We start from the raw sequence: 24,456 nt of genomic DNA, 5'->3' as shown, positions 1-24,456 counted from the left end.
TAATTTTTTGAGATAGGGATTTTACCAAAATCATCAATATTAAAACAATAAAAGGCTTTAACTACTTCAGTTGTGTGTAATGAATCTAAAATATATGAAAGTCTAATGTTTAACAGTACATTACAGAAAATAATGAACTATATCACATTATGCTATTTTTTTTAAAAGGACAGTAATTGCTTGTGAACATTGAATGCCATATTGTTTTGTTCAAGTTTGAACCCTTTATTGCTATATATATCACATTTGATGCACTTAGAATTAGAAATTTCTCTCTAGAAAATTTTGATGGATGCAAGTCAACACATGCATCTGCAGGTTCTATGAGAAAGAAAGAAAGAAAGAAAGAAAGAAAGAAAGAAAGAAAGAAAGAAAGAAAGAAAGAAAGAAAGAAAGAAAGAAAGAAAGAAAGAAAGAAAGAAAGAAAGAAAGAAAGAAAGAAAGAAAGAAAGAAAGAAAGAAAGAAAGAAAGAAAGAAAGAGAAAGAAAGACAATAGCCTTAAATGGCCACGAGGAGCTGCCATTACACAACAAATTTGTGAATATAGACTGGGTGAGCAATGGAAAGTAGGGCCTTTTGGTCTGAGGAAGAGGATCTGAAAATGAGAGCATGTGGTCTTACAATGTTGACTAATATAGATGTAGTGAAATCATCCCGTCAAATTTGTCACATGTCTCATTTTTTGGAGGCTCATCATATATTTTCTTATGATTAAAATAATAATAATAATGGTATCTGCACACATTCCAGTAAGGAAATACATCTTGAGATGCGAATGTTTTGAGTTATAAGCTTGGGGCAAGGAACAAATTAAACTTTTGCCTCAAGGCACCAATGTAATCTTAAATAAAATGTATGTATGTATGTATGTATGAAAAGGGTGGGTTTTTGGTTTGCTCAGGGTTTTAATTGTCTTCAAGAAAAACAGTCAATCAAAAAGAAACAGAATGATAGCTTTCTGACTATGATAAAATCAAACCACTTACTTTGAATGCAAAACTTGTATAGTTTGCACTATAAGTTACACAACACACGTCATGTTTTCGATCTAATGTCATCATTTCTGCCTGCAACATTTTACAAAAGAGGAAGTAATGATTAGGAAAGAGAATCCCGTGTTCGCCTCTATTTTGACTCTTTTTCCAGTTGAATCTCAATTTTTAATGACATTGGATCACAAGTTGCCCAAAATGTTTGCTGATGTGGGCACTGTTGTTTTGGTGTTCCTCTATTTCAGAATGATGCGTGCCTTTCAAAAATATTCATCAAAACGTAGTTGGATTGTTACGATAAGTGGTCAAGGTGTGGTCATACTTTGTAGTTCAGAAGTTCATTTGTTTCATCTTCATTGTTTACATGGGCTGCATTTTCAGATGCTTGCACAAAGAAGGCAACTAAATAAATTAGTGCACTTAACATTCACAGTCGCTGCGAAAACGAGGCACTATAAAGTGGCTGGCTGTCATATCATACCTCAACATTTTTTAAATCGGGAAAACAATAGTAGAAAACAGATTTCCACCTGCCAGAAAACAGTTCTGTCTCTGCATTTATCTTCACCAATCCTCTTTAACCATGTAGGGGTGTCCAAACCTTTTTCGCCGAGGGCCACTATCAGAAAAGTCTAATCCTTCCAATTTCACTTGTCTGCCATTAACACCCCCCCCACACACACACACACCACCACCACCATCAAAAACACACACACTTACACACATATATGTATATAAATGGCGGAAAACACTAAAGTAACTTGAAGTTCCGCTCTGAGATCCCCAATTTGGCCAAATTTCAAAATTGTCCTATATGCATGTGTGATACATCATTGGAAAGCTTAAAATCTCAATTTTCTAGGGGAAGAAAATTTTTCAACAGGAGGGCATCTACAAAAAAAAATTTAAACAGCAAAACCCTAACTGGAGGTGAGAGCATGTGAGAGCAGAATTAAAGACACCACAATTTTAACGAGATATTATCGTATACTTACCTTGTTTCGATCCAAAAACTCCATGTAGCCATGTAGCATGTATCATCGACAGAGATGTGAATGGTCACAGCCGGATTTTGGGGGGGATTTTATGGGTGAAACATGGTAATATAACAAGGGTCGCGATGCAGAAATTGCGGACATCAAGGAGTGGTCGAGATGTTCTTTTTCATATATTTACCCTATTAAACGTTATTTTCCAATTTTTCTTTGTTTGGATCGATTATTTATCATCTAACTTATTGGGGGAAATGCGGCAGTAAGAAAAAAAATACAATTAATCGATAGTAATGAGGTAGATATCTGTGACTTTTTTACAGACGCCATTTTTTTCATTGTGACGTAATTTGTTTAAAAGATTAAAATATGCGAGTGAATAACTTTTTTAAGTTGTTTTTTTTTTTTAAACAAAATATTAGACATCAATTAATAATTCTAAGCTAAAATGACATTTTGTAAATAAATGTTATTACTTACCTTCTTTTATAGCTGGGTTGACACAAAAGCGATTGCGCAACGTCTGTAAACGTGGGTTTCCAGAGTAAAATTGACAAATTAAAAATAGTTAATAGCTTAATGCGCCATGAATCTGCTATGGCAGCATGTAGACATATTGTTCTATTAAACACAACAGTTGTTTTGGCTTAAATACAGCGGTTTATTTTAGAGACGAGTGCAAGAGCAGAAACTGCTTTTTCATTCTTGTCTGTGTTTTCCGCCATGTATATACATATATAATGTAAATATTGGTGTTGTTTTTGGCAGCCTTTTTAATTTTGGTCTTAGTCTTACTCTTTTGGACGACAATACTTGTTAGTCTTAGTCATATTTTAGTCATCTCAAAATTTGTTTGTCTTCGTCTAGTTTTTGTTGACGAAAATTCAAGATTAATTTTGTCTAGTTTTAGTTGACGTTTAATAAAAATGTTTTCGAAATGAAAAAAAAAAAATTACCCACCAGGACACCATGAACTGTATGTAAAAAAAAAATTGTCTGAGAGTTTAAGAGGACTCAGGCCGTTAGCAATAGCTTGATGCTAATGCGAACGTGAATACTATGCTAACGCTACGAGTTACATTTAGTGTGTGATGATCACGCAGCACAGAGAGTTTAAGAGGATGCTCACCGTTAACAATAGCCTGATGCTAACGTGAATGCGAATGCTATACTAATGCTATGAGTTGCAATTAATGTGTGATGATCACTTAGCACAGCGAGTTTAAGAGGACAATAGCCTGATACTAACGAGAACATGAATGCTATGCTAAAGCTAAGAGTTACATTTAGTGTGTGATTTGCTAAAGCAACATTGCATATTTTTTAGAAGACTAATCTTAGCGTGTGTATCTCAAAACAGGCAATGGGAAGACTAGAGAGGACACTAGTGGGTGAATTGCCAGGGGGCACAGCACGTCACATGAGTGACAGAACCAGGCAGGCACTGTGAACATGTGACAAAAACTATGGCACATTTTCGTCTCGTTCTCGTCTCTTCAGACGAAAACTGGCATTCATGTTGTTACGTTTTCGTCTCCCAAGACAAGTTTTTAGCTTGTTATCGTCTCGTCATCGTCATAAAAAAGTTGTTTGTCGACGAAATATTTTAGTTATAGTCATAGTTGACGAAAACAACACTGGTATATATACAGGTATAGTACCCGGTTTACGACGTACCCGATGTCACGACGCTTGGGCATGGTGGACCCAAAAGCACGGAAAACACCAGGGAGGCAAGGCCGAGTGACTCAAAACGCTTTATTGATAACGAACAAAAACACAAAGTACCAACAAAAAGGCATAAAAACTTAATTAGAAGAGGATGAAGGAACACGTGGGCTACGGATGGCGAAATAGACATGAACAAATCTTGGGATAGACACATGGATTGACAATGACCGAACAATAACAGACAGTACTTTAGGAACTTAAATACAGACATTATGAGACAATGAGACACAGGTGGTTGATACAAGAGGCAGTGGACTGGTCAAGACACAAGGAGCAGGCCACAACAGGGGAAATCTATGGAAAATCACATGACAAGACACACAAGGGCACAAACCTAACACAACTAAACTCAAGGCATATCACCCGACTTTGAGAATTAGGGTGTGTTTTGGGGATACTTAAAGGGTTAATTTTGACGCATTTATTCGGTTTACGTCGCCAACCGAGGAACAGAACTCATTAATAACCTGGTATACAGTGGGGAGAAAAAGTATTTGATACACTGCTGATTTTGCTGGTTTTCCCACTTGCAAGCCATGTAGAGGTATTTAATTTGTAACATAAGTTTTCTTCAACTGTGAGGGACGGAAGCTAATACAAAAATCCAGAAAATCACATTGAATAATTTTTAAATAATATATTTGTATTTAACTGCCTGAAATAAGTATTTGATACATTACCAACTAGTAAATATTTCGGCTCTTAGTTCTTTTTTAGAACCCCTCCTGTTCTCCACTCATTACCGTAAGTAACGGCACCTGTTTGAACTTGTTACCTGTATAAAAGACACCTGTTCACATGCTCAAACAAACAAACTCCGACCTCTCCACAATGGCCAAGACCAAAGAGCTGTGTAAGGACATCAGGGATAAAATAATAGACCTGCACAAGGTTGGGATGGGCTACAGGAAAATAAGCAAGCAGCTTGGCGAGAAGGTAACAACTTTTGGAGCGATTATTAGAAAATGGAAGAAGTTCAAGTTGACGGTCAATCTGCCTCGTTCTGGGGCTCCATGCAAGATCTCACCTCGTGGGGCATCACTTATCATGAGGAAGGTGAGGGATCAGCCCAGAACTACACGGCAGGACCTGGTCAATGATCTGAAGAGAGCTGGAACCACAGTCGCGAAGAAAACCATCGCAAACACATTACGCCGTCATGGATTAAAATCCTACATCGCACGCAAGGTCCCGCTTCTGAAGCCAGTGCATGTCCAGACACGTCTGAAGTTTGCCACTGACCATCTGGATGATCCAGAGGAGCAATGGGGGAAGGTCATGTGGTCGGATGAGACTAAAATTGAACTTTTTGGTCTAAACTCGGCTCGTCGTGTTTGGAGGAAAAAGAAGGAGGAGTACAACCCCAAGAACACCATCCCAACCGTGAAACATGGAGGACGAAACATCATCTTTTGGGGCTGCTTCTCTGCCAAGGGTACAGGACGACTGCACCGTATTGAGGGGAGGATGGATGGGACTATGTATCGCCAGATCTTGGCTGACAACCTCCTTCCTTCAGTGAGAGGCCTGAACATGGGTCGTGGCTGGGTCTTCCAGCATGACAACAAACCAAAGCACACAGCCAAGGCAACTAAAGAGTGGTTCCGTAAGAAGCATTTTAAGGTCCTGGAGTGGCCTAGCCAGTCACCAGATCTGAACCCGATAGAAAATCTATGGAGGGAATTGAAAGTCCGTGTTGCCCGGCAGCAGCCCCGAAATCTGAAGGCTCTGGAGAAGATCTGCATGGAGGAGTGGGCCAAAATCCCTGCTGCAGTGTGTGCAAACCTTGTCAAGGACTACAGGAAACGTTTGATATCTGTAATAGAAAACAAAGGTTTCTGTACCAAATATTAAGTTCGATTTTTGTAATGTATCAAATACTTATTTCATGCAATTAAATGCAAATTTATTATTTAAAAATCATACAACGTGATTTTCTGTTTTTTTTGTATTAGATTCTGTCCCTCACAGTTGAAGAGAACTTATGATACAAATTACAGACCTCTACATGCTTTGCAAGTGGGAAAACCAGCAAAATCGGCAGTGTATCAAATACTTTATACGAAGATAGGTCAATGATTTACCACATTGTATAATTTTTCGAATATACACTGCTGGCCAAAAGTATTGGCACCCCTGCAATTCTGTCAGATAATGCAAGATTTCTCCCAGAAAATGATGGCAATTACAAATGCTTTGGTAGCAATATCTTCATTTATTTAGCTTGCAATGAAAAACACAAAAGAGAATGAAAAAAATGGAATCATGATCATTTTACACAAAACTCCAAAAATGGGCCAGACAAAGATGTTTTCACCGTCAGCCTAATACTTGGCAGCACAACCTTTAGACAATATAACTGCGAACAACCGCCTCCCTTATCCATCCATGAGTTTCTTACAATGCTCTGCAGGAATTTTAGACCATTCTTCTGTGGACAACTGCTCCAGGTCTCTGAGATTGGAAGGGTGCCTTCTCCAAACTGCCATTTTCAGATCTTTCCACGGGTGTTCTATGGGATTCAGGTCTGGACTCATTGCTAGCCACTTTAGAAGTATCCAGTGCTTTCTCTCAAACCATTTTCTAGTGTGTTTTGGGTCATTGTCCTGCTGGAAGACCCATGACCTCTGAAGGAGACCCAGATTTTTCACACTATGCCCTACATTATGCTGCAAAATTTGTAGGTAGTTTTCAGACTTCATAATGCCATGCACACGGTCAAGCAGTCCAGTGCCAGAGGCAGCAAAGCAAGCCCAAAACATCAGGGAACCTCCGCCATGTTTGACTGTGGGTTCTTTTCTTTGAAGGCCTCATTTATTTCCTGTAAAGTCTATGTTGATGCCTTTTTCCGAAAAGCTCTACTTTTGTCTCATCTGACCAGAGAACATTCTTCCAAAACATTTTTGGCTTGTTTTGGCAAACTCACATTGTTGTACCCTCAGATTGCAGGACAGCTTGAACTTGTTTGGATGTTAGTCGAGGTTCTTTATCCACCATCCGTACAATCTTTCGTTGATATCTCTCGTAAATTCTTCCTTTCCGTCCACATCTAAGAAGGTTAGCCACAGTCCCATAGGCTTTACATTTATTGATGACATGGCACACGGTAGACACAGGAACATTCAGGTCTTTGGATATGGACTTGTAGCCTTGAGATTGCCCATTGCTTCTCGAATCCTCAGATAGTTCTTTGGTCTTCTTTCTTTTCTCCATGCTCAATGTGGTAAACACAAGGACACAGGACAGAGGTTGAGTCAACTTTAATCCATTTTAACTGGCTGCAAGTGTGATTTAGTTATTGCCACCACCTGTTATGTGCCACAGGTAAGTAACAGGTGCTGTTAATTACACAAATTAGAGAAGCATCACATGATTTTTCAAAGGGTGCCAATACTTTTGTCCGGCCCATTTTTTGGAGTTTTGTGTAAAATGATAATGATTTTTTTTTTTCCCATTCTCTTTTGTTTTTTCATTGCAAGCAAAATAAATGAAGCTGTTACTACCAAAGCATTTGTAATTGCAGTCATTTACTGGGAGAAATTGAGCATTATCTGACAGAACTGCAGGGGTGCCAATACTTTTGGCCAGCAGTGTATTAATAATGTATAACTAAATACTGAAATTCTACACAGTTTCTGACATTGATTTCAAAATGTTTGACCCTTGAGCAAATATGAAGAGAAACTGTTTAAGTAACATAATGATATTTTCATAATTTGCTGCGGGCCAATAAAAATTGGGCAACGAGCCGCAGTTGACCTACAGGCCGTAGTTTGGACACCACTGATGTTTTTGGACAGTATCTTTTTATTATTAACAAAATTCTTAAAATAATATTTGATTGGGTATACTGTATTTCATAACACTTTTTTTCTCGACACATAGAAGAGTTACAATTGATTTCATTCTCCTTAATCTTGTTTTTTTGTTTGTTTGTTTTTTATTCTTGTTGCCTGAGGTGAAATTAAAATTCATGACTGGGATGAGAAGTTCACTTTTTTGTTCTTAAATTATGAAAAAAAAATGCCCATGAATTTCAAAGTCATGTTTCTGTTCTTTTGTGCTTTCGTTACTGTGGGATGGTGAGCGCTCAGAAGAATGCTTTCGTGTCTGTTTCCAATCAACCCTCAACATTTCTCCCCCTTGTTCTAGTCACATGACCTTTAGACTGAACGAAACAAGTGTTGCAGCATTTGTACTACTTTCATCATAGCTGCAGTAGACCTGTGCAGCGCATTTGGTTTTTTTAGGTGTTTATTTCCAACTAACTAACGTGGTGTAGATTTTGGCACTGCTGTGAGGGATTGATAAAGGAAGAGAGGCAGGAAACCTTAAGGCAAGAGGAAGTAGGAGTTGAACTATTTATAAGGAACAGAATGAGTCAGTGCATATGGAGATGTGACCAGTGAGATCCACAAAGGCACAAAAGTGAGCTTCAAAGGTCTGTATAAATTTTTTTCTTTATTAAGCGAAATTTTTTGTTCAAAATCAACTAAACTAATAACTATTTGCTGAATTAACGAGTTACATTTACGCTGAAGTTTGTGAAAATCGATTTGATAAAAAACAGAAATTGTTGGTATATGTTTTGTTACTTTTCTGTGATTGAGTGGCAACAAGTCTGTCCTGTTTCCTACTTATTAAACTGTAAATTGGATAGGTTCCAGCTCATCCATGACTCTATAGTAGGATAGAATACCTTGCGATATGCAGATAAAAGAAAATAGGTGTGTTTTAACAATCAAAAAAGATACATTCAATTAATAAAAACGCATATAATATATAAGCAATAGTCAATAATTCTATATTGTGCAGTGCAAGTGGAGTAAGGCACAAATAAAAATGCAATATATTCAAATAATGTGAAACCAACTATACTGCAAGCTACGTAAAACAATTATAAATTCTGAACAAATTGTATGAGAAACATTAAAAACAGTTTTTACCTTTTTGGTCATTTTGAATTTATGACGTCTACTTCTTTTTCCATCATTAAAGGGACACCTAAGACTTTCTTTGTGCCCATGTTGGTTTAATGAGTTAATAAACACCAACAACTGTTGAAATGCTTCTGAGGAATGGAGAGATGTGATTCACTACACAAAACACTAAACACTATGACTGAGAAAAAAAAGGTTAGCGGCAGGAGAACTGCTAAAATGATCACGACTTTGGCTAGGCTGCATTTTGGGAATGCTAAGATGAAGTAACGTAATACTTAACCAAAACATCCATGTTGTTAACTTCTCCTCTGTCTATTTGTAGTTTCTTTACATCGCGCAGTCATTGTCAAATGTATCTACTGTAGCCTTGATAAGGAAAGAAGTATGTTTTCTAATGTAAAACTAAGAGTAAAAAGCCATTAGAAAAATACTGTACCTACCAGTAATTCAACTGCAATAACTAAAATATTTACTTATGTAAGCAAAAAAGTACATTGTTTGTCTTTCGTGACTAGCCACCGCTGATATTTAGTCATTTTTGGTAGGTGTGTCCACAGATCGGCACAGACCAACCGGGAGCATGCCGAACTGTCAGAATCGTTTGAGACGAGGCCTCACCTTCATTACGGGCCTGGTGGAGTGTCTATGTTTTGCAGGCATCATATTTGGGTGGGCCTCACTTGTTTTCATCCTCAAGAAAGATGGTTACTTTAACTATCTGTGTGTCAACGCCACAGGAATCAATGGTTCCCAGTTCTTAGGTCAGTTGGCTTTTTTCCTTTGATCAGGAAAGAAAAGTGCATCGTCAGCTTTAACTTGGACTCTTTTAGATTGCAGTGGACAGGATGAGCAGTTTTCTCTGGTCTTCACCATTGCATCCTTCATGAATAATTTCATCACAGTGGCAAGTGGTTTCATTTTCGACCACTTTGGCACCACAGTGGCTCGACTCTTGGGAATGTGAGTACACGTTGAAAAACCCTGTGCGGAGTTCAATCAGTTATTAGATGGGGCTTTCCAAGGCAAAGGCCCAGATAGTAAAATTCCATTTAGAAAAAAAAAAAAAAGGCCTTTCTTCGGCGCGCCACACAGCCCAAAATACAGTATTTGACCGACCATCACTGTTAAAATATCAAAATGACCAAAATTTTCCCGCAACGTGGGGAATTTTTCGGATGACCCCCCCAAAATTTTCTATTTGACCGTAAACGCGGGGTTTAAAAAAAAAATTTTTTTTTTAATTATAATAATAATAAAATAAAATAAAAAAAAAACACAAACAAAAAAAACGTTTTTTCAAAATAATGTAGTTCGACAATTTTTGACTAAATCGCATAATTTACACATCAAAAGTTGCAGGACAGTAAGGAGCATTAAAGTTATACAGAATTTGCCAAAAACTTACAGTTCACCCAAAATTCGCCAAAACGGTCCCATTCATTTCTAATGGGATGCCATTGACAGCCATGTAGGTTCAAATTTTCCATTCATTTTCAATGGAATTAAATCATAGGTCCTTGTGATTTTTTATCATTTACCATGACACCCCATTGACATTAGCCTGGCGCCCAGTTTAGTCAATGCCATTGTCAGCCATGTATGTCCTTGCCATTGACGACTATGAACGTCCAAATTTCCCATTCATTTCCATGGCAGAAAAACCTGTGTGGTTGTTGTTTTTGATCAATAACCTACCATTACACCAATATCAACAAGACGTGCCACCGAAAGTTCCCTAAATCAACAGGAAGTTGCCCGATATCATCAGCAAGTGTCCCCAAAATGTGTCCAAATCAACAGGAAGTGACCTGTTATCAACAGGAGGTGTCCCCGAAATGTCCCTAAATCAGCAGAACTGTGACTTCCAAAGCAAAGCCCTATTGTAATTTCTCCAGAAATTGCTGTTTCTAGCTTGTTTTTGTTTTCTTTTCATTTCTCTTTTGTTTCCTTTCTCAGTTTCTTTCAAAGTAAAAACATCAGTATCAATCATTTTGTTTAAGTAGTACAGTACGTAAACGAATGGAGGGGGCGGAATGTGAAAAACGAAGAGACGCTTTCGCAAGGAATGTCTCCATACACACCTAACAAGGAATTCAGCAAGAATTCTTTTTTATAAGAGTAATGGGATCTGTAAATTCTGAAATAAATCCAAGCAATAAAAGCAAATACCTGACCTAACCTAAGGAAGATAAATCATTGAAAGGTCGAAGGAGGAGTTGTTAGAAAAATACAAAATTGGCTAACGATGTGCTGTAACTATCATAACATAACACAGACCTGATGCTCCCCAATGATCAACAACAAAAGATTTGGGACGAGAAACCTTCATGTGTTTTCAATAAAACAGGGTGGAAGAAAAACAGGGATGAGGAATGCAAATTGCTTTTCTCAGCTCTCTAATTCATAGCGGGATTGGTTTAAAGGATCGTGTTCATAGGGTGGTACAAAACAAGGAAATTAAATCCAAACAAAAGACCCAGGAGTAGCCAGGCCATGGAGAAGGTATGCAAATAAAGTTGAAACCAGATGCTTATATACACAACGGAAAAAGACACATACTTTTCCTGATGTAGAGACAGCTATTTCCATGGCAATATAAAGACTATGTTTTTTTAAAGGTAATTTTATCATTAAGGCAGTGCTTCTTAACCTTGCTAAAGGTACCGAAGCCCATGGGTTTCACAGGTGCATTCACTGAACCCTTCGGAATTTGAAAATAAAGCCTTTTTTTACCAATTCAAAACGTAGCAAGCTAACATCTAAGTGAATTCCTGTCCAAATGTCTTCCACATTTATAAATTACTACAAATAATTTTGCCTGTTGGTGTTGATTTTCACATTGGTAAAATAAATGAAACCCATTTCACACTGTTCCCTTTGTATTCATGTCTACATTCTCATTTTATTGTCGCATCCTTGCATCACATACTATTTTCATTACATAAAATGGTGCTAATGGTATATTTTTTTTGTAATTATCTATGTAGTTAAAGCTTCCTGTAGGTCTGTTATTGTTCCTTTTACCGAGTGCGAGTCAACCTTCCACCGAGCAAACAGATTTCTCCTCCCATTTGATAGAGGGCTTAGCAGTTTAAAGAAATAGGATAAAGCCTGTAAATTGAGGGCAAACCATTCTAAAACGCCACTTTGCCTTGATTTAGTCAGCGTACAAAATAGGGCTCTGTGTCTCTTAACCTTCACCGAACCCCTGTGTTTCCATCGAACCCCAGGTAAGAGCCACTACATTAAGGGATACGTCAATGTTTCCTTTTTGTCTGTGCCACAGTGCACTAAAAATAATGGCAACTATTTGGATATCGTTTTTTAAACCACTAAAACATTTTTTGACCCTGTACGTTAAAAGAATCGTAATCGAGAATCATTTCAACTGGTATTGAAATCGGAATTGTTTACACTGAAATAGAGGTTAGCCCAAGTCCCCATTCAAGGTACATAAATTCTGTTCCCAAATAAAGTATGTCCATTCTCAAATATTTGAGAAAAATATACCAGGAAAAGAGATTAACTGTTTGGACTTGAAAATGAGGTCAAAAGTCATTGAAAAGTAATTTACTGCTGCCTAAACTGTGATCGAAACATCAAACGTGTCTTTGTTTTTTTTTGTTTTTTTTTTGAGTAATAGGTCAAAAGCTAGGATCTAGGTCACTTACCTAAAATGTATATGTACTCCAATCTTTTAAATCTTAAATCCCTCCCCTTGGTGCATAAAATACAGAGCACACAGCTAGACATTGATTTGACCTAAGGCATGACAAACCAGTATTGCATGCTATGACTGAGCCATTATAACATCAACATAAATGTTAAAAGTCGTATAAAAAATATCATGCGTGCAAACTTTTAAAGTAGATAAGAGAAAATCTTTTCTGATTCCATTAACAGTGTAATCGACATACTCACACCAATAGCAGCCCATTCGACCCTCTTTCCAAAGTTCACGGTGGTGCAGGTTCGCAAAAATATCAAAACATGACTTATTTAGACCTTATTCTTATTCTCTATGCTCATACGTGTTCATTTATTTCAGAGGTTTTCACACAATGGGTACGTTGATGGTGGCCTTCTCAAATTCAGGTGAACAAAAAAAAAAAAAAACACCGTCTTTGTCATTGCTTTGAGCTCCGAATGCAAGAAGGTGAACATGTTCATTTATTTTTATTTTTCCCATCAGCTCTATCCGTCCTGCTTTTCCCAGCCCTTTCTTTCATAGCTGTGGGCGGCATCATGTTGCTACTCACCAACATGCAGGTAAGTAATGAACATTTTTTCTACCAAGTCATATCTGGGAGGAAAAGTAATATTCTTTATTGAGCCTAGACACATATTTAACGGTGGAAAAATCTAACAGGAGACCTCCAAACAAAAATGTCAGATCAACTACACTGCTGGCCAAAAGTATTGCCAATTCTGTCAGATAATGCTCAATTTTTCCCAGAAAATGATTGTAGTTACAAATGCTTTGGTAGTAATAACATTTGTTTTGCTTGCATTGAAAAAAAAAAAAGAGAATGAAATTTTTTTTTAATCATTATTATTTTACACAAAACTCCAAAAATGGCACGGACAAAAGGATTAGCACCCTCAGCCTAATACTTGGTAGCCCAAATTCAGACAAAATAACTGCAAACAACCACTTCCGTTATCCATTAGTGAGTTTCTTACAATGCTCAGCTGGAATTTTAGACCATTCTTCTTTGGCCAACTGCTCCAGGTCTCTGAGATTTGAAGGGTGCCTTCTCCAAACTGCCATTTTCAGATCTCTCCACAGGTGTCCTATAGGATTCAGGTCTAGACTCATTGTTGGCCACTTTAGAAGTCTCCAGTGCTTTCTCTCAAACCCTTTTCTAGTGTGTTTTGGTTCATTGTCCTGCTGGAAGACCCATGACCTCTGAGGGAGACCCAGCTTTTTTCACACTATGCCCCACATTATTCTGCATAATTTGTTGGTAGTCTTCAGACTTCATAATGCCATGCACACAGTCAAGGAGTCCAGTGCCATTGGCAGCAAAGCAATCCCAAAACATCAGGTAACCTCCGCCATGTTTGACTGCGGGGGCCGTGTTCTTTTCTTTGAAGGCCTCGCTATTTTTTCCTGTAAACTCAATGTTGATGTCTTTTCCCAAAAAGCTCTACTTTTGTCACATCTGACCAGAGAACAATTTTCCAAATCGTTTTTGGCTTTCTCAGGTTAATTTTGGCAAACTCCAGCCTGGCTTTTTTATGTCTCCGGGTCAGATGTTGGGTCTTCCTGGGTATCCTACCATAGTCCCTTTTCATTCAGTCGCTGACGGATAGTACGGGTTGACACTGTCGTACCCCCGGACTGCAGGACAGCTTGAACTTGTTTGGATATTAGTCGAGATTCTTTATCCACCAACTACACAATCTTTCGTTGAAATCTCTCGTCAACTTTTTTCCCCCGTCCCCATCTAGGGATGTTAGCCACAGTGCGTTCGGCTTTACATTTATTGATGACACTGCGCACGGTAGACACAGGAACATTCAGGTCTTTGGAGATGGATTTTTAGCCTTGAGATTGCCCATGTTTTCTCACAATTTTGCTTCTCAAGTCCTCAGACAGTTCTTTGGTCTTCTTTCTTTTCTCCATGTTCAATGTGGTACACACAAGGACACAGGACGAGTCAACTTTAATCCATTTTAACTGGCTGCAAGTGTGATTTAGTTATTGCCACCATCAGGCTATGTGCCACAGGTAAGTAAGAGGTGCTGGTAATTACACAAATTAGAGAAGCATCACATGATTTTTCAAAGGGTGTCAATACTTTTGTCTGGCCTATTTTTGGAGTTTTGTGTAAAATGATAATGATTTTTTCCCATTCTCTTTTGTGTTTTGTCATTGCAAGCAAAATATGTGAAGATACGCTTTCATATACATATTCAGATAACCCACAAAACAGTGTCCCCTGGGCCGCAAGTTTGAGACACCTGTCCAATATGAATATAGTAAAAACCTTTTTTTAAATCATAATTTATGCATGAAACGGTTAAGCCAGTTCAACCCAAGAAAGCATTGTTGCTCCCGCTTCAGCTATCCGCATAGAACAGGAAAAGGGTGGGGCCTACGAGACCACATCAACTAAAAAAAAAAAAAAAAAAGGCCACCTCAGGCCCACACAAAATGAACTAGTAAATGTCATTTTTTTCTCAGCCATCATCTAAATATAATGTAAATAGGTTCAGTGTAACAACATTTTCTTTGATAAGCATATCTTTACACATACAAAGCAAAACCAAACACATGCCATTAGTCAAGTAACACAAGGCATATTATGATTAACAACAGATTTAACTTCTTCTCCTGAAGGTAGGAAACCTTTTCGGAACTCATCGTTCAACCATCATCACTCTTTACAACGGGGCCTTTGACTCTTCCTCAGCACTCTTCTTAATCATCAAGGTGAGCCACAGTGGAAAGATTTTTTTGTTGTTGTTGCCAAAAACATGCTGTATCGAACACCCTCCAGGGCTCCAGACTGCCCCCAAATGGGGTCATTTTGTGACTAAAATTAGAGCCAGTGCGAGTATTTTCTTCATCTACTTGCACATGCTCGACCAGTAAGATTGCATTTTATTTATTTATTTATTTTTTTGCTGACAAACTCCTTCACGGTTGAATCGACTAGTTCACGGTAATTTAACGAGCTGGCCTGCCAAGGTAAAATACAACATTAGAAAAGGACTTCAGGGCCACTTCCAGGAGAGCGAGACTCACAAAACAGCCGCCTCTAGAGGCTCCGCCTGCCTCGGCCACATTTATGTTGCCTGGTACACCAGACTCACCGCTGTTCCAGCTATTGAGTCTGGCCACCATTCAGCCGATACATTTTCCAGGGCGGAGCAAGCCACAGCAAACAGACAGCGGAGTGGACCAATCGACGACAGGCAGACGTGACGTTAGTAAAACAACGAGGGCAGGACGAGGGACTTGCGCGCGGAAGTAAACATACCAGGAGAGCGGAGTTTATTCAACATGGCTAGCGCGAGACAGACTGTTGTCAATGACTCGTGTCGATGTGTTTTTAGTCATTTAAAACTGATTTTTCCGTGGATTGGAACATATTCTCGGCTCTCCTGTTCACCATCTGTGTTGTTGTGGAGACGACTTCTGACACGCAAGAGTGACGTTGCTAGTTAAGAACACGTCACGCAAATAAACGAATCTGATTTGTCGATTGATTTTGTACCTGCTCGAGAGGCCGTTAATGGGCTGGTTCCTAGTTGCCTGGCACGGCCAGACTGTTCTCCCTGTATTTTTCAAACACTGAGAGAAAAGTCTGGGAACCAGCCCATTAACGGCCTCTCGAGCAGGTACAAAATCAATCGACAAATCAGATTCGTTTATTTGCGTGACGTGTTCTTAAAGAGCAACGTCACTCTTGCGCGTCGGAAGTCGTCTCCACAACAACACAGATGGTGAACAGGAGAGCCGAGAATATGTTCCAATCCACGGAAAAAATCAGTTTTAAATTACCAAAAACACATCAACACGAGTCATTGACAACAGTGTTTCGCGCTAGCCGTGTTGAATAAACTCCGCTCTCCTCGTATGTTCACTTCCGCGCGCAAGTCCCTCGTCCTGCCCTCGTCGTTTTACTAACGTCAAGTCTGCCCATCGCTGATTGGTCCACTCCTCTGTCTGTTTGCTGTGGCTTGCTCCGCCCTGGAAATTGTATCCGCTGAATGGTAGCCAGACTCAATAGCTGGAACAGCGGTGAGTCTGGTGTATCAGGCAAGGTTCCCAGACTTTTCTCTCAGTGTTTGAAAAATACAGGGAGAACAGTCTGGCCGTGCCAGGCAAACATTTATGCACACGTCCGGTTGCGGTTTGCACTACACCATGTTTTTATTTGATATTTTCCAAATGTTGTGCAACAGTGCAATGATTGTAACAAGTTAGACTGTCGTTTTTTCAATATTTATTTCAATTGCAGCTCTGCAATTGCTTGTAAAAGCAGAGCGTGACCACACTCTCCCAACCATGTGGTGCATTCAAATGCGTTCACAAAAGAAACAGTGCTCAAAAAACGGATTCGGACAAGCTGGCAACAGAGCTTAGAATATACAGTATATATACAGTAAATAATCTACACATATACACACACACACACTGTACGGCTCTCGTGGAATCACATTTTTAAAAATTGAGTGTTAACACAGACAGGATTGAAAAAGCAGTTTCTGCTCGTGCACACCTCTTTAAAATAAACTGCTGTATTTTAAGCCAAAAGAACTGTTGTGTTTAATAGAACAATATGTCTATATGCTGCCATAGCAGATTCATGGTGCACTAAGCCTCCAAACTATTTTTAATTTGTCCGTTTTATCCTGAAAACCCCCGTTTACAGACGTCATGCAACCACTTTTGTTTCAACCTAGCCATAAAAAGAAGGTAAGTAATTGTATTTATTATTCAAAATGTCTGTCATTTTTAGCTTAGAATCATTAATTGATGTCTAATATTTAGTTTTAAAAAACAAAAGACTTCACTTGCATATTTTAAACTTTTAAACAAATTACGTCCCAATGAAAAATTTGGCGTCTGTGAAAAAGTCACGGATATCTACCTCATGACTATAATAATTGTATTAATTAATTGTATTTTTTGTTTGTTTGTTTGTTACTGTCACATTTTTCCCGATATTTTAGATGATAAATAATTGATTCAAACAAAGAAAAATTGAAAAATAACATTTAAAAGGGTAACTATACGAAAAAGAAAATCTCAACTACTCCTTGTTGTCTGCGGTTTCTGCATCGCGACCCTTGTTATATCACCATGTTTGACCCATAAAATCCCCAAAAAATCACAGCTGTGTCTTGACACTCGGTGATACATGCTACATGGAGTTTTCGGATTGAAACAAGGTAAGTACGCGATAATATCTCGTTAAAGTCATGGCATCTTTAATTCTGCTCTCGCGTGCTATTGCCTCCAGTTTGGGTTTTGCTGTTTAATTTTTTTTTTTTTTTTAATGCCCTCCTGTTCAAATTTTTTCTTCCCCCAGAAAATTGAGATTTTAAGCTTTCCAATGATGTATCACACATTTAAATAGGACAACTTTGAAATTTGGCCAAATTGGGGTTCTCAGAGCGGAACTTCAAGTCACCTTTGTGTTTTCCGCCATATATGAACTGTTAAAATGTGAAAATTAGGGGGAAACCTTGCATGTCGATTTATAGCGTGAGCCCCTGAAAATTCTGCTTGTGCCCCCTAAAATTTTAAGTCAGGAGCGACCGTGCTCCAAGTAAAAAATGTTAGTCTGGAGCCCTGCCCTCTTAAAGTATATGGCGTGTAATTTGCTCTTTGTCCAGTACAGTTGGTATACGAGTCTGGCATCTCTCTCTTCGCCTGTTTCCTATTCCTGTCGGTCTGCAGCATCATTCACGTGTTGAGGACTTTATTCTTGTTTCCCAAAACCTTCATCCCATACCCGCTGCCTGATGGCTATACATACGGGTATGAACATAAATGACTCACACTTTTTTACACATAACATTACAGTATGCAAAATGAATACTTATATTAAGCAATGGCAAAATATCTCAACTCACTCACGTAAACAGTAACTATCTGTCTCGTGACCTCAGGTTATCCTGCAGCAAACTAAATGCTGCTAAGCAGTCTATGATTGTGAGTTCACAAAAAAACGCAGAGACGGAGCAATTTGCAAGTGAGGCTCCTGCAAAACAAGGTTGGTGCATGTGCAACTGCAAGTTTACACTCTTGATGAACCAAAATAAGACAAGCACATAGGCCTTACATTGTCACCCAAGTATTTATTGTTGCATTTATAAATCTGCAATTTCTTGTCCCTTGCAGATAAAACTTTACGTGAGTGTGTCCTGTCTCGATTATTCATATGGCATGTAGTCTGGTTGTCAGTAATCCAGTTGAGACATTATCTGTTTATTGGAACCCTCAATCCTACGCTTGTAAAGTTAACTGATGGGGAGCCTTCACTTGGTAAGCTTACATTTCATAATTTTTCTCAAATATTACACTGGAATACATTGGAATTATATGTTTTTTGATTAATTGTCACAAAAAGGCAGATTCCACAAAATTGCAGTAAAGTTGGTGGTAATCTCATGTAATCATTGCGCAATTAAATCATAGTTTTTCTGTGTTGACAGTGAGCCAGTACATTAATGCTTTTGCCATTACCCAGCTGTGTGGGGTGATATGTGCGCCCTGGAATGGCCTCATCATGGACAGGAACAAGCGTAAAGCCCGAGCAGAAGGTAATGAAACACATGCACTTTTGACTATATCATCACCAGCAGTAAATTAAAAATTAACCGCCAAAAACAACAGTAGAGAGACTTGATTCATTGGAGCATTTACTGTGGGTCAAAGTAGAGCCTGCTGAACAAATACATGTGTCTGGACAAACTAGAAGTGACCACATACGGTTGAATTAAGTGAATAGGTTATATGACTGCCAGGATGTGTGTTATGTTTAAAATCAGTATCAAATTTACTGGTGCCATGTCAATAAAAATCTCTTGTTTTTTTTACATTTGTGCGTAGGTATGAGTGAACAAGAGTCAGACCTGAACTCCTCAGTTCTGTCTCTCTTCCTGACATCGCTGATGGCGTTAGTGTTCTCAATCTGTGCTGCGACACCGTTCCTGCAACTTCAGTACTTTACTTTCATCATCCAAGTTCTTAATCGCTCCTTCCTATACGGTGGCAACGCAGCATTTCTAAGTGTGGCGTGAGTAAACTAGCACACACAGGTTTCTCCATTAATATCTCATCTTTGTGGAAAGTCCAGCAGTGAAGTCATTTGTTGACTGCTGTATTTGGGAGGCTAAGGTGACAAACATTAAATCATTTGAACTTTGCACCGCTAAAATGGAAAGCAGGAAAGTGTTCTTACTGTTTTTGGATGTGTTAAATTCAGCATGAAATATGGAATTGACTCTTCTAAGAATTGTCTCTATGTGAATTGCACATGTATCTCCCTTGAAGTCTTCATAATGTTCCTTAAAAGCATCCAAGATTATAAAGACTTGTAGTTCTTAAACGATAAACGTTATTATGAGTTGAAATAATTTGATAGTAGTGTTGTTTTTGGCAGCCATTTTAATTTTCGTCTTAGTTTTTGTCTTTTGGACGATAGTACTTATTAGTCTTAGTCATATTTTAGTCATTTCAAAATGTGTTCGTCTTTGTCTAGTTTTGGTTGACGGAAACTCAGACTAATTTCGTCTAGTTTTAGTCGACGTTAACTCAATATTTTCGTCTGTAAAATTCAAAAGTTTCACTCCAAAAATAAGGAAGATAAGATTTACAATGAACAATGACATTTGAGCACATATTGTACTATCTACAAATCTATCACGTGATAATACACACTCAGCAGGAAAACAGTAGGCTACATTATTTTCAATTAGTTATACTCACCTGGACGTCACAAACTGTTGTAAAAAAGTTGTCCAAGAGTTTAGGAGGACACCCTCTGTTAGCAATAGCCTAATGCTAACATGAACGTGAATGCCATGCTAGCGCTAAGAGTTACATTTAGCACTCAGCACAGACCTTACAAGGCTAAAACAACATTGCGTATTCTCCGTTGCCGAGATAAGAAGACAAATCTTACCGTGTGTGTCTCAAAACAAGGAATGGGGGGACTGGAGAGGCACTAGCCTAGTGGGTGAGTTGGGGGGTTGCAGTACGTCACATGAGTGACACAACCAGGCAGGCTAACGACACATAAAATGTCACACATTGTGAACATGCGATGAAAACTATGGCACATTTTTATCTCGTTTTCATCTCATCAGACGAAAACTGGCATTGTTGTCGTTACGTTTTAGCCTCCCAAGATACGTTTTTAGCTCGTTATCGCCTCGTCATCATCATGAAAAAATAGTTCGTTGACGAAATATTTTCGTTATAGTCATCGTTGACGTAAACAACACTGTTTGATATAAAACACTGCTTGATGTTTTTCGATCTTTAACAATATGTAAAATTAGTTTAACTAGTAGTAACGTCGCAGGGCGGTGACATCACTGAGTTACACTGCTGGGCTTCCAGAGTATGACTCTAGCGACTTAAACGTGTCATCTGTTCAACCCTTTCAATTTGAACCTGAGAGGAACATTAATGAACATGACGGAACTGTTGATATTTCACAAAATTAGCAGCAAAAGCAAAATGAACAGGAAAGACGGGATGAGACAAACGAGAGTACGACAAAACCGGTCTTCTGCCAAAATATGCTACAAAGGCGAAACGTCCTTCAAGAGGCGAATTTGACACCCAAAATACTACCGTGCGCTTTCAGCTTGTTTTGTTTAGATGCATACAGACAGAACATACTAAAGATGCCTTAAGAAAATACTCAAAGGTAGTAATATCAAATGAGGGTGGTTTAAATACGCTATGTGACGAATGTCATCAACAGATCAACAATCTGCTTTAAAGCTACCACAAGACAACACAAACACATGCAAAGAGTATTTTGAGGCAATGATAAGGTAATAAAAGACTCATTAAAAACACAATTATTAAGCACACGCCGCTTTTAACCGATGTGCGCATGTGCTGGACTTCTCGCCGCGCAGAAGGAATTGCAGAACACCGGTAGTGTTCGTCTAGTGACAGTGAAAAACTACGTCATCACCCCGAGCATCCATTACGTGTATAAAACATAGCTCGCTCCTTAGGTGAAAACATATACTAAATATTAATATAAAATCAATGGCAATATTTTATGTGTTTCTAATAACATAGTAGTAAAAGAAAACAATTGTGGCTTATTAGAGACTACAACTCTTTAAATTCGAGATTCCCTTTCAATGCTTTTGTTTTTGCGCTTTTTTGTGTTCTTGTAGTTTCCCATCGTGCCACTTTGGGAAATTGTACGGCCTCATCATGTGTATTTCGGCAGTCTTCTCTTTGCTCCAGTACGCCTGCTTTGCTTTGGTAAAGTCAGTTCTGGATGGAGATCCTTTATATGTAAGTAAATGATGATTCAAAATCAACTAACTGCCTGCCACTGACTGGAATCCCAATCCATTTTGACTGGGAGGCAATGACAGTGAATGAGTTAAATTCCTTCAGAAACATTCATTTCCATGTGTCTGCAGGTAAACATCGCTCTGACATTGGTGATCCTGCTCGCCTTCGTCCACCCCCTGTCCGTTTTTTTGCATTGTCGAGGCCTTGCATCTCAACGAGCTGTGGCGCGACTTTGACGGACAAAAAGGGACTCATGTAATGTCCTCAATATTATCAATGACACTGAAAATGTGACTATAACATAAATTCTAATACAGATTTATATTCGAAGAAATAATTATAGACATGATTCACATTGTTCTAATTACTGTATTTTTTTTACTATAAGGTACACTTGACTGTAAACCTCAACCACCAATTTCTATTTGTTTAGATAACAACCCACACTTGACCGTAAACTGCACGTGTCCACGTTGTACTGCGAGATAGTTACCTCAAAAGACATGCAGTTCATTTGCCTGTAAGAATACATAAGTTGCACAGGAATATGAGCCATTGGGTTCAAAGCTGGAGAAAAAAGTAGCGTCTTATATTCTGTACATTACAGTATGTGTTTTGTATTCCTATGTTGTTTTGTATGCTGTCATACTGTACTGTACTGTACTGTACTGTACTGTACTATACTATACTATACTATACTATACTATACTATACTATACTATAATATACTATACTATACTATACTATACTATACTATACTATACTATATTACTAACATTTTACTTTTATCCATACATTTTTAACGTGTCAACGTGTTTATTTTTAAACTAGAAGGAATAAAGCAGGGTAGAGTGACCGAATGAAATCATTTTTTTCTACAATGGAGTTGTAAATGTAACTTGAGGTAAGGTTCTTTTCTATTTGTGTTTGGCTGGCTTGTGGTTCCAGCAGAAGCCCAATTGCAGACTCAATAGAGCAGTTCAAGACAAAGCTATGCCACCTACTGCTCACAGTAGTCAATCTACAGTAAACAAACAGTCTCCAGACTTCAGCTACTCAATGAGTTTTAGCCTAGTCAGCAACTTTGGCACTTTGAAGGAAGCACATTCTTTGAAATGGCATTTAAAAGAATAAGAAGGGAAATGTCTGAACTGTCATTGCTTTGTGTGCTTACTGTGCTGTCACCAGCAGTGGAAGAAATCAGATCGAAGAATATGACTGGACCCCTAAACCCAAATAATAAAGATCGTCATAACATCATTTATTATCACACTCTAAAAATGCCTTAAAAAGCAGCACCTCAGAGATCAGCCATGATCAGACTTCTGTGCCAAAATTTCAACTCATTGCCTATCCTCGTGAAATATCCAATACTAACACACTAATGAAGCTATTGACATTACAGACAAATGTTGGAGTTGAGCTGCTCTTACCAGAGATGGAAAATCTTATTGGAAGACTGCAAAGCTTTTTATGGTTTGTCTAACTTGAAAATACTATGGACTAAATTTACAAAAGTTTTTATCATGCAAAAAGAACAAAGCACATATGAAAAGAAGTTCCTTGGAATGTCAACATTGTAAAGTGCCAGGAAAAAAATGAACACAATTTAGCACCTATTTGAGACATTAAATGTTTTTGGTTTTTTAATTTAAAAAAATACAGATTTAGTATTACTAAAGTACTATTGAGTTGTGTTTGTGTCCATAAATAAAACTCTCCTGTCTCTCACTGTGCCCCCGGCTGTGCATCAACATGGTAGCTCAAAGCAAGATTGCCAATTCTGTCACTTGAAGTGTAAGTGTGTGTACATCTATCCTCAGAGCCAATTACAGATTGAGACTTCCACAACACAAATGACAGAAATAGAAGAAAAAGTGGGAGGAGTTGAAAATAGAAAGCAACCTTTCTAAACACCAAGTCAGTGTTGGTCTCCACCATCTATTGGGGGTTTGCAATCAGAAAACAAACCATTAAATCAATGACTGAAAGGCTAAAAATAAATAAATAGGGCAAGTTTATATTTCTCTGAGCACTTAAAAAAATATGCCAATCTGTATTTCACTCAGGGACACATTTTAACTGTGTGAAGCAATTTGCGATTCCTTTGTGATTTCCTTACTTTGCTGACAACAATTTTGAAATGATTTCATCTCAACCCTACATTGTTTAATTATCCAACAAAAACAAGTCAAATGAATAAGACCCTTCTGAGTTTGAAAATAAATTTCAACTGCAACTTTTGTGTTTTTTCTCCTTACTGGCCTGATGTACCCAGGGTGAAGATGCACACACTAACCACACGTGAAGCCTTCATCAGTGAGAGAGGACCTTGCACGTGTCCGAGTTGGTTATAGACATAGGCAGGATACATGAATAGAATCAAGACAGAGCCTATGAACATGCTGTGTTTACACCAGTTCAAATGCCAGTGTGCCTGTGATTCACTGGGACACAAGCAGGCGAGTGAGAGAATGCATCATAAAGGGAGGGCCTGCTGGTGTGGAGTGTGTAGGTGCAACATGTATCATGTATTACACACACATATGGTGTACTCACACACTTCCTCCTCCTCCATGGAGTCTGGTCTGTTTATCCAGGGGCCAAGTATATTGTAAAAAAAGAAAATACCACATACATGGTTCTAAAGCTGTCCCTCAATCACTCAACATCTACATGCCAAAGGTTGTATGGTGAGATGTACAGGGCAGTATGTGTCCTGGACCTCCACTGAACAAAGCCAAGAAACTATGCTGTTCTCGGCAACTTGGAATTTCATCTT

The 24,456-nt window shown here is 38.4% G+C and overlaps 1 protein-coding gene across 2 annotated transcripts; it reads left to right on the top strand.

Annotated features, from left to right (window-relative positions):
* The first annotated feature begins 7,890 nt into the window (after positions 1 to 7,890).
* Positions 7,891 to 23,979, top strand: LOC130924527 (equilibrative nucleobase transporter 1-like). Of its 2 annotated transcripts, none has more exons than XM_057851161.1 (13): positions 7,891 to 8,157; positions 9,217 to 9,420; positions 9,490 to 9,619; positions 12,708 to 12,754; positions 12,852 to 12,928; positions 15,006 to 15,098; positions 18,019 to 18,158; positions 18,290 to 18,393; positions 18,522 to 18,665; positions 18,836 to 18,943; positions 19,233 to 19,419; positions 21,548 to 21,671; positions 21,803 to 23,979. In XM_057851161.1, exons 2-13 carry the CDS (start codon positions 9,240 to 9,242, stop codon positions 21,908 to 21,910), a joined length of 1,443 nt encoding a protein of 480 aa, XP_057707144.1. In that variant the 5' UTR covers positions 7,891 to 8,157; positions 9,217 to 9,239; the 3' UTR covers positions 21,911 to 23,979. The 2 variants fall into 2 exon arrangements, with proteins under 2 accessions (XP_057707144.1, XP_057707143.1); XM_057851160.1 differs by having other exon boundaries at positions 9,205 to 9,420; positions 21,803 to 23,977.
* The last annotated feature ends 477 nt before the right edge of the window (positions 23,980 to 24,456 follow it).

The sequence above is a fragment of the Corythoichthys intestinalis genome, chromosome 11, assembly GCF_030265065.1.
Source record: "Corythoichthys intestinalis isolate RoL2023-P3 chromosome 11, ASM3026506v1, whole genome shotgun sequence".
In the NCBI taxonomy this organism is placed as follows: Eukaryota; Metazoa; Chordata; class Actinopteri; order Syngnathiformes; family Syngnathidae; genus Corythoichthys; species Corythoichthys intestinalis.
The sequence above is the reverse complement of the archived record's forward strand: the minus strand, read 5'-3'. Positions and strand labels throughout refer to the sequence as shown.

Excerpts from the sequence above, each read along its gene's own strand:
- LOC130924527 (XM_057851161.1), top strand. The coding sequence starts at position 9,240 with ATGCCGAACTGTCAGAATCGTTTGAGACGAGGCCTCACCTTCATTACG. Across the intron at positions 18,394-18,521 it reads TGAGGCTCCTGCAAAACAAG|ATAAAACTTTACGTGAGTGT; the intron begins GTTGGTGCATGT and ends TGTCCCTTGCAG. Across the intron at positions 19,420-21,547 it reads GCAGCATTTCTAAGTGTGGC|TTTCCCATCGTGCCACTTTG; the intron begins GTGAGTAAACTA and ends GTGTTCTTGTAG.